Source organism: Ambystoma mexicanum, chromosome 11 (assembly GCF_040938575.1).
Source record: "Ambystoma mexicanum isolate Mex_15411 chromosome 11, UKY_AmexF1_1, whole genome shotgun sequence".
Lineage (NCBI taxonomy): Eukaryota > Metazoa > Chordata > Amphibia > Caudata > Ambystomatidae > Ambystoma > Ambystoma mexicanum.
In genome coordinates this window covers 192,218,592-192,229,528 of record NC_090934.1, presented here as the reverse complement: position 1 = coordinate 192,229,528, position 10,937 = coordinate 192,218,592, and the positions used below count along the sequence as shown (strand labels likewise).

Genomic DNA, 10,937 nt, shown 5'->3' with positions numbered 1-10,937 from the left:
GGAAGGGGCGTCTGATGTTGCTCTGTGGTCCTGGACATCCTGTCCCGCCTTGTTTACAGGTGCCGGCCGGCGAGTAATAGGGTATTGCTCACACTTGCATGTGACGGCCAGCTGTGTTTCTTGGGCCGCAGGAAACCCAATCCCTGCCGGGCCAGCCTGGACCAGGGAATGTGTGACCAGTCCTGCCCGACACGTGACCCTGGGAGACGGCCTATATATATATAGACGAGTAACAGGATCTGCAGATAAAGCCTGACGCCAAACTGGGAGTGTGGCAGAAGCGGGAGCCGGGAAGAGGACAGCAGCAGCCGACATTTGGATAACTCAGAGAGGAGATTAGCTGAGTGGGAGAGCAGCCGGAGAAGAGCCCCGTGCATCACTCAGAGAGAGAGCGAGACCGCAATATGCAGGATTTAGGCCACAGCATGGACTTCCAGGCAGACATCATACGGGACACAAACCCCATGGACAACCTGGAGAAGCAGCTCATCTGCCCCATCTGCCTGGAGATGTTCAACAAGCCCGTGGTGATCCTGCCCTGCCAGCACAACCTGTGCCGGAAGTGCGCCAACGACGTCTTCCAGGTCAGTGCCACTGGCCAGGGCAGGCCAGGGAGGGGCCTGTTTGAAAACCCAACCACGTTGTAGAATTGTTCTTCTCCTAGAATCGAATCATGGACGTGTCTAGGTTTCCTGTGTGTGCATGTGCCATTGTGTGTGGATGGAGAGTGTAGAGGGATAGCAGGTATGACCCCCCCGCACCCCCAACCCTCTACAGGTTCAGTCTGTCTCATCACTGCCAGCATTTTTGGGTCCAAGGCTTTAGTCTGCCCCAGCTACAGGCCCCCACTCTACCCCTTGACTGCCCAGCTCTTCCAGCCAGCCCTTCAATCCATCCTTTCACTTTTCACTCTGTGACAAAGGCTTCAGTCTGCCCTTTCAATGCCCCAACTACAGGGCTTCAGTGCCCCTTACTGCCCCAGCTCTCCTGGACAGGGCTCCTCCAGTCTATCACTTCCACTGTCGGCTCTCTCACCAATGCTTCAGCCAGTCCCTTCACTGGCCAGCACTCTCCTGACAAGGATACAGTCAGTACTATGCCAGCCCACCTGTACCCTTCTGACCAGGGTACAGTCAGTCTGTCCACTCCATTGACAGCGCCCTCTTGAACAGGCCTCTCCTAACGTTTGCCTTAGTCTGTCGTTTTACTGTTCAGCACTCTCAGGACCAGGGTACACGATTGCCCCAGCACTCTCCAGACCAGGCGCGGACTGTCACTTCCTCAGCACTCTTCTGGCTAGAATATAAGCCTGTGCCCGAAAAGCTGAACCCCCTATTGACCTGTGCAGCATGTCCCTGTAACTGGCAGGAGTCTCATGGAGAGGGCTCAGGGACCACTGTCTGTAAACCGTGGCTGCAGGCTGCCCCCGAAGTGCCAGGCAACCTCATGGCCATGCCTTCACTCTGCCCCCGCACTGCCCAGCACTCTTCTAGCTACAGAACAGTCTGTCTCATTTGCTGACCAGTATTCCTGACTAGTACTACAAAATGTCACTTCATTGCCAAGCACTGTCCTGAAGAGGTCCGGAAACGAGGTTCTTTGCTAGACAGCACTCTCCTTAGCACGGTTTCCACTTTACATATAAGCACTCTCTGGGCTTAATTTCCAAAATATAGCGCGCACAGCTGACCATGGTATAACACTGTTAAGTCACTGCCCAGCACTGCCCGAGCCAGGGCTTCAGCCCACTCCCCGGACCCCCCAGCCCCCTCTCCACCGGCCATTAGTATCAAAGGGTGCCTCAGAGTGTCACTTCGCACTCCAGCTCCCTCCATGGGCACGAAGCTCGTTTCCTAAAATACTCTGTGACCACTCCAACCGGGCTGGCATCATGTGACTCCTGTGTGGCTACCGCGGGCACACTTGCTTGCCATTGCCCTGGCAGTACCCTAGGCCGGGGTAATCTGGCAGGATGCTGCCCTCATTATCACCGGGCTGGAATATGTTAAGGGGAGCGAAGCTTGCCTGGTTGTTCCAAGGCTGGGGCACTTAAGGCGTATTTCTGTTCTCAAATTGCCCCATGCTGAGGTATCAACGCCTTGGCACTTCCCTCACTAGGCCAAGACAGGGGTACTCCAGGCGTGCTGCTGACCTTACTAAGACCAAGTGGGGATTGTATGCGACGTTCTGATCTCACTAGGGCCAGGCTGGGATGCAGTGTTAATGTTAATGTTAAAGGTATTTATATAGTGCACCATCACCAACATAGTTGGTCTCCAGGCGCTTCAGGTGGATCTGTAAACAAAAGGTGTGTGTGGGGGGGGGGGTGGTTTAGTGGGCAAAGAGGGAGTAGGAAAGTGAGAGGAGGTGTACTGTTGGCAGCTTCAGTTTGGTTTCCACCGTGCCCTGAGCTTGGGAGTGCATATAGGATCGAAGCGAGTCCTCGCGTGCTGTTGTTGCAATCTATGTTTTGATTGTGTGTTGTTGCGGTGTGGTGAAGTTTGTGTGGTTTGCTGCGAGAGAGGTGGTTGTGTGGGTTTTTGTGTGAATTAAGTATGCACAAATGTGAGGTTTTGGTTAGTGGATTTTATTTCTCATAGTCATTGTAGTTTAGTAATGTATCAGGTTGTCATACTGGGTAGGTATATTGATTGTCTAGTTTCTGAGGCGATACCGTGGCTGGTTTCCAGCAGATGAAAGGCCTTTGTATCCCAGGTTCGGCGAATGTTTCCTCTAGTATAGTAGTGGTGGTAAATTATCATTCACCAACTCCATTATATCTATTTACTGTCGGTAGTCTATTATTGGTATATTTTCTCTTCTCTTTCATGAGTCTAGATTCAGGGATAGTGGTGAGGCTGGCCTCCAGCTAAGTTATTGAGCTTAGTACACCCAGGGGGCGGGCATGATCCCTACAGTGTTAGGTAATTCCCTGACGGTGCATATTGAAAGGGGAAAGCTGCGTGCCCTGCCCAAGTGCTGGGATATATTTAGGGTGCGTTCTGCCCTTGCTGTGTCCAGATTGGGTCTTTAAGATTGGGTGATACCCTCATCGTGTCAAGCTTTATGCAGTTCAGGATGTAGGCCTGGGACATGGACCGGCTGGAGTCACGTGTACCTGATTGTGTGTTGCTCATCAGAGATTTTGATGGACTCGGGCTGCGACCCACTCATTGATAAGGGTCTGCGGATTGAGTCTGTAGCTCTGAAATTGACTATTGATTGTGTTATTGGATCAGCCCTCTCAACCCAAAATGTATTGATTGTTATTACCATGGGCATGTCTCGGTGGATACCAGCCAGCTGTCAATTCCGCACATTTGATGAAAACAATCAATTCTGTAGTCGAGAAAATTTATATTGGACCTCTTACAAAGCATAGGCCTCTTGGGTGATTTTTTGGATCATTCATGATTCCTTTATAATTGGGTGTGGATGTTGCACATGTGTCTTTGGTGGAGTGGAGTTGCGAGATAGCGCCCTTGGATATTAGCACGGACAAACCATAAAGGAACATCACTTAAGTGAGATTGGGGCAAATATTTATTGCAAGGATTTTGGGGGAGGTTTCTTGTTTGTTTGTTGGGTAATTGATTGTGTGTAATAAGGGCATTAATGGGCACCCAGAGGATTGAAGGGAGTCCTCTTTGTAGCCAAGGGATTTGTGCGTTCTTCAGATCCACCTCCTGGCACCTGCTCCAGTGGAGACTCTGATCTTATCCATGACGGTTCTGTGCATCACCGATTGATAAAAATTGTTCGATCAGCGCCCATGAACACCTACCCCAATGAGGGGCCCCTACTTGTAAACGGCTTTGTGCTCAGGTGGACCCAGGTGGACCTCTCATCACTGCACCATAAAACATTTCTTAAAAGTGAAACACGACCACTGGCGTAGGGGTAGAAATGCACTTCCTTCAACACAGAACAATAGCAGATCTTGTGTTTTGGCGCAACAGTTACACAACAGGCCTCACCACATTTGCCTGCTCTGATTGGCCATATGTGTTTTTGAAGATGTGTTGTGTATTTTAGCTTCTGTGTCTGCTCTGCCCTATTCTTTTGCTTCTGGGGCCTTCCCGCGGTGTTGAGTGAGCCTGTAGACAATATTCTGGTTGATACCGATCGGAGTTGCTCTTATTGGCTGCATCGTTGCTCAGGTTCATTTACGCACTTGCGCTGGTTTTGTCTAGGCTGGGAATCCATACTGGTCGACGCGCACTAGTTCCGTATCAGGAGGCCGTTTCCGGTGTCCGTCCTGCCGCCACGAAGTCATGCTGGACCGGCACGGGGTGTACGGCCTTCAGAGGAACCTCTTGGTGGAGAACATCATTGACATCTACAAACAGGACTGCAACAGGTAGGGGGCAACCCCAATGTATGTTTCCAAGCGTTTACACTGCACCAATCACCACCAGAGTGGGCTTACAGTGTAAATGTGGTGTATTATGCCCCGCTCGGGAAAACAAGACTGCAGTCAATGTGGTAACGGAAAAGGGGCAACGTTATCCCATTTGGGATTATATCACTTGCACTGCGGCCTAGTTCATGGACTCTTTGGTCGCACTGGTTTTGGTTAGTAAGATCAGAGGGAACAGCGCAAGGTTACCTTGCTGTTTTGTCTACGTGTGCAGATCGGGAGGAAACGGGCCCTGTGTGCTCAGATGTTTCTAGGCGAGTTGCAGGGTCAAGGCCAACACAGGGGGCTCAGGAAAGTCCACAGGCAGTGACACTGCACCTCGAGGTGTTGCAAGCACAAGTAAAACGATCATGTGCTATACTCCCTCTCTGTACTCCTAGCTCAATTAACACCAGCAGAAATGCTGAGGTGGGACATGAAGCTGCCCAGGAACACTTTGTCATCAAGTAAATCCCTTGCTGGCTCGCTGCCAGGAATGAAATAAGCTCCCCTGCAAATCTCTGAGATCATTTGCTGCTTTATATGGGCGCTATTGTCAACAGATTCCAAACATTTAGAATAATATTAACTGACCAACTGTTGGTGGTTGCAGCTAGTTGGTTGAATGATGGTGTAGCCGGCGTCCACTTCACAAATCCACGTTTGTGCCGCTCACAACCACTTCGCAGATCCATTCCCAGGAGGGCCCCTCCTTAGCTTTAATGGTCCACACCTAGCTAGGCCGAATCATTCATTCCAGTCTCAGTGATCCACATTCAGGCCAGTCACCTCCAAACCCCCGATCCACATCCATGTTAGGCTCCACACTGCAATTCCCAATGAATTAGCTTAGCTCCACCGCACTGATTCAAACCAAGACCACTCGGCTCCACACCCGTGCGCCACTTCAAGGCCACTCACTTCAACACCACTGATTCATATCCAGGTTGGAGTGGCTCCTTTCCACATTTCTCATCCACATTTAGGCAGGATCGCTCACCTCAACATCACTCGACATTCAAGCTCCCCAACCACACATCAGTGATCAAGGCTCAGACCGCTTCCCTCCACATCGATTCACATCCAAACTGCTCATCGCCACATAAACAACCCACAATCAGTCAATTATTAATTTGTTTTATTTGGGGAATTTATTCAGTGTGAACCTGGCTTTAAGAAGTGTGTTTACCTCCACATCACTGATCCAGGCCCAGGTCCATCACCTCCACATTATGATCAGTCCATTCCGCATAGCACCAATGATGCAGGCCTAGGCGAATCAACAGCACGTTAACGTTCCACGCTGAGAACCTTCAGTGATCCATGCTACTCCCCTCCACATCCGTGGTGCACACTAGGACCACTCACCTCTACAACAATAATCCATGCCTAACTGCAACCTCCAAATCATCCATTCATGGCCTGCCAGCCCAACTACAGACCAACTATGTAGGATCAGCCCAATCATTATCACATGAACGATCAATGCCCAGGCCACTCACCTTCCCGCCCACACTTCGGCCGCACGCTTCCACACCAGCAATCCATGCCAAACTGTTTACCTCCAAATCGGCGATCCATGGTCAGACACCTCAACTACATATCGGCAATGTGTGATCAGCCCATTCACTGCCACATGAACGATCAATGCCCAGGCCACTCACCTTCCCACCCACATTTCAGCTGCACGCTTCAACACCAGCAATCCATGCCAAACTGTTTACCTCCAAATCGGCGATCCATGGCCAGCCACCTCAACTACATATCAGTAACTAAGCCAGATTTGCATGTGGTCTTTTCCTTTTTTAACGGCTTGGCAGGTGAAGAACGATGGTCTGGAGGGTTGCCCAGAGCAATGCCAATGGTTAAGATTTATTCTAAACCTTCCAGCCATCACCTCTTCTGTTTTGCTACACTCACCTTCACATCCACACCGCGGTCGCTCACTTCCACAACACCAATACATAGCAAACAGTGTACATCCAAATCGGCGATCCATGTCCAGCCAGCTCAACTACATATCAGTAATGTGTGGTCAGCTGATTCAATGGCACATGAATGATCAATGCCCAGGTCACTCGCCTCTACGGCCACTCCTAGGCACCGCACCTCCACATCACCGGTTCACGCATATCATCAATCCATGGCCAGGCCACTTAAAAACCTGTCAACAATGTATGCTCAGCAAATTCACCACAACATGAACGATTGATGACCAAGCCACTCACCTTCACATCCTTTTTGTAATGGTTTGGCAGGTGAAGAACGATGGTCTGGAGGGTTGCCCAGAGCAATGCCAATGGTTAAGATTTATTCTAAACCTTCCAGCCATCACCTCTTCTGTTTTGCTACACTCACCTTCACACCCACACCTCGGCCGATCACTTCCACACCAGCAATCCATCCTAAACTGTTTACCTCCAAATCGGCGATCAATGGCCAGCCACCTCAACTACATATTGGCAATGTGTGATCATCCCATTCACTGCCACATGAACGATCAATGCTCAGGCCACTTACATTCCCACCAGGGCTGGCCTTAGTGGCAGCAGTGCTCTTGGCAAATTGGACTTCTTCCTACACTTATTTCAAAATAAGTGTAGGAAGAAGTTGAAACTGCACTGAATGTTCCCTTAAGCAGCAGTTGCATGTGTTTGGGGGTTTGTATAGTGTGTGGGTGGCGGTGTGGTGACAGGGTTTGTGGAGTGCGGGTGTAGGACAGTGGGGAACGTAGTTCCACTTCTTCTTTCCACACACTTCCATCACTGCTTGAAAGACTCCCCCGAGCTGGCATAGCAATGGGCTAACTGCGACCTGGGGGGCATGGCAACCCAGGGCGGTCGCCACGCCCGCCCTGCCCTAAGGCCGGCCTTGTTTCCCAACCACAACTCAGCCAATCATTTGCACGCCAACAACCCATGCCGAACTTTTTACCTCCTTATCAACGATCCATGGCTAATTTCCTCAACTACATGTCAGCAACCTGTGATCAGTCCATTCACAGCTACATGAACAGTTCATGCCACTCGCGCCTGCATCACAATTTACTCGCACTCAGGCCAGAAGTGATAGATGTCAACCCATCTTCTATGTGTTGGTTAACCTGGGTGCATAAGCATTTGGGGCGGGGGGATAAGGGTTGGAGAAGAGTCAGTCAGTCACACAAGCTATTTTAACCCTTTCTCTTTGTTTCCACCCCACAGCCGGCCCCTGAAGAAGGGGAAACAGCCCATGTGCAAGGAGCACGAAGACGAGAAAATCAACATTTACTGCCTGACGTGCGAGGTGCCGACGTGTTCCATGTGCAAGGTGTTCGGGGCGCACAAGGACTGCCAGGTGGCGCAGCTCCAGAGCGTGTATCAGGGTCAAAAGGTACGCACCATAGCCGCCGGTCACGTGAGAGCTGCGCAGAAAGTGGTAGCCAATAGAAACAGTGCAGGACGCATTACCCCAACAAGAGCAGGGCAAAGCATATTACCCTAATGAGAGCACTGCAAAAGCCCCCAATAATAGCACCAGAGAACATACATGCCAACATTCTGTGACCAAAAATCTGTAGGAATCTTAAAGTTTCAAAAATAGTCAGGCGAGGAGGTAGTGATAGGAATAGGGCGCGTCAGCAGCCCATTGTCATTGAATGAGCCCGCCGCCGTGGGTGCATTCAAGGACAATGAGGCGCCTGCCACGCCTTCTGCCACCACGCCAGCTCGGGGGAGCCCTTGAAAGACTCCACCGAGCTGGCGTGGTGGGGGCTAATGGCGCCTTTTGTCAAAGGCACCCGCAGCAGAGGGGCGCATTTAGCCCACCGCCGTGGGTACCTTTGACATCAAAAGCCTGCATGCCGCGCCTTCTCCTGCTACGCCAGCTCGGGGGAGCCCTTGAAAGACTCCCTCGAGCTGGCGTGGGCAAAAAAAAAAAAGTTTTAAAAAATATACTTTTTTTGGGGGGTTTTTTTACAAAAAAAAATCGGTATTTGGTGCCAATAAATCGGTAGGCGGTTGGACTGCTTAAAAAGCGATATCCTACCACCTAAATCGGTAGGGTTGGCAAGTCTCTGAGAACATAACAGAACACCGCAAAACAGACGCCCCATAAAACCACAGCTAAATACATCACCCAGTAAGAGTACTTCCAAACAGAGTCCCCAAAAAGAGCACTGCCCTGAATAAAAACAGACCAAAACACAACTCAGCAATAAGAGCACCACAGAACAGTCACCCAGTAAGAGATCCACCACCTTCCACCCCAATAAGAGAAACACACATTAAAGTTTAGAAAACGGTAAACCACAACACCATGCAGCAAAACAACCCCGAAAAGAGCATTGCCAAACACAGCCTCCTTAATAAGGGAACCAAAACACAGCCCCCAAATAAATGTATCAAAGAACATGGCCCCTATGAGAGCACTAAGATATAACTCCTACAAAGGGCTTCACACACACCTCCTTCAATAACAGGACAGCAAACCAAAACCCTTGTGTGCTCTGCATTATACCGCCACCCTCCATTGGAGCAATGCAGAATTTAGGCCCCAACAAAAGCACCACAGAACAAAAGCACCCAATAGGAACATTGCATTGCAGAGCCCCATAGTAGAAGAGTGCAATCTCCAATAGGACAGAGCCCTCCAAAGGAAGACCACGGAAGAGAGCCCCGTGGAAAGTGCTGTAGATCAATGACACCCCAATGAGACCAGTGCAGAACAAACTGCTCCACCCCAATAAGAGTGCCCCAGAACAAAGCCTCTGCAAAAGCCCCAACAAGGGAACCCCATAAGAGACCCAACTACCCCATAAGGGAACTGTCTAGCAGCGCCCCTCAATAGAAGAACCACATGCTAGAGCCCCCACTCACCTGAGGAGTCACCCCACCACAATAGTGCTTCTCAAAACAGCACTTCATTCCTAATAAGGAATGCAAAAAACACCAATAACCGTAGCACAGAGAAAGGCCCAAGTAGGAGTACAACAGAGCCCTCCAATAAGAACCTTGAACAACAGATCCCCAAAAGGGGGCACTGCAGTTCAATCCCACTTCCCACTAACAGGAGACCTGTAAAATAATGTCACCAAGAAGTACCCCACCCACGGCACTGGCTGCTTCTATCTGAGGCAGGATGTCACCCACACTCCTTAGCGTCAGCCCCACTTCCTTTAGGAAACAGAGGCCATCATGAGCACCACGGGACTGTGCCTCCAAGGCCCTCTTCCAGCTTCGAGCCTCAGCCCAGGATCCATACGGCCCGACTGAGCTAGATCAGTGTGCTGAGGGCAGTGGCCTGGAACCATTTGCTCTCCTGAGGTTTTGAACTCCTATCTGCCCTCGACAGCATATGCAATGGGGAGGGATAATGGGAGTCGTAGTCGAAAACATCTCAAGAGCCTCAGGTTGCAAACCCCTGGCTTAGGACCTCAGTGTGTTCAGTGTGCACTGTGCCTCTGCGTGCACAGTGTGTCAGCTGGCTGAGGCGTGTGCTCTGGGTGTCGGAGTGTGCAAATTGCCTCGGTGTGCACAGTGTGTCACCTGGCTGAGGCGTTTGCTCTGGGTGTCAGAGTGTGCACAGTGCCTCTGCGTGCACAGTGTGTCAGCTGGCTGAGGCGTGTGCTCTGGGTGTCAAAGTGTGCACAGTGCCTCTGCGTGCACAGTGTGTCACCTGGCTGAGGCGTTTGCTCTGGGTGTCAGAGTGTGCACAGTGCCTCTGCGTGCACAGTGTGTCAGCTGGCTGAGGCGTGTGCTCTGGGTGTCAGAGTGTGCACAGTGCCTCTGCGTGCACAGTATGTCACCTGGCTGAGGCGTGTGCTCTGGGTGTCAGAGTGTGCACAGTGCCTCTGCGTGCACAGTGTGTCAGCTGGCTGAGGCGTGTGCTCTGGGTGTCACAGTGCCTCTGCGTTCACTGTGTGTCAGCTGGCTGAGGCGTGTGCACAGTGCTTCTGCGTGCACAGTGTGTCTCCTGGCTGAGGCGTGTGCTCTGGGTGTCAGAGTGCGCACAGTGCCTCTGCGTGCACAGTGTGTCAGCTGGCTGAGGCGTGTGCTCTGGGTATCAGAGTGTGCACAGTGCCTCTGCGTGCACAGTGTGTCAGCTGGTGCACAGTGCCTCTGCGTGCTGCACAGTGCCTCTGCGTGCACAGTGTGTCAGCTGGTGCACGGTGCCTCTGCGTGCTGCACAGTGCCTCTGCGTGCACAGTGTGTCAGCTGGCTGAGGCGTGTGCTCTGGGTGTCAGAGTGTGCACAGTGCCTCTGCGTGCACAGTGTGTCAGCTGGTGCACAGTGCCTCTGCGTGCTGCACAGTGCCTCTGCGTGCACAGTGTGTCAGCTGGCTGAGGCGTGTGTTCTGTCTGGGGTGTCAATGCGCGCAGTGGCTCTTTAGTTAATGGATGTGTATTTATAATGACAGTGACCGAAAGCAGGAGGAGGTTATGTCAGAGTTTAAATTTAGGGTCTTAATAGTCGCAGTGCGCAGGAGAGAGGAGGGCTCCCCAGATATAAACATCTGCTGTGCAGCTCTTGGAAGTCCCAGGAAAGGTTTCATCATCATC

The 10,937-nt window shown here is 51.3% G+C and overlaps 1 protein-coding gene across 1 annotated transcript in view; it reads left to right on the top strand.

The window, feature by feature from the left end:
• Positions 1-243: 243 nt before the first annotated feature.
• Positions 244-10,937, top strand: part of TRIM63 (tripartite motif containing 63) — a 37,266-nt gene continuing 26,572 nt past the window's right edge. The window contains exons 1-3 of the mRNA XM_069622804.1: positions 244-584; positions 4,194-4,360; positions 7,603-7,771. Coding sequence (XP_069478905.1) covers positions 405-584; positions 4,194-4,360; positions 7,603-7,771 — 516 coding nt within the window. The 5' untranslated portion in view covers positions 244-404. The remainder of the gene's footprint in view (positions 585-4,193; positions 4,361-7,602; positions 7,772-10,937) is intronic.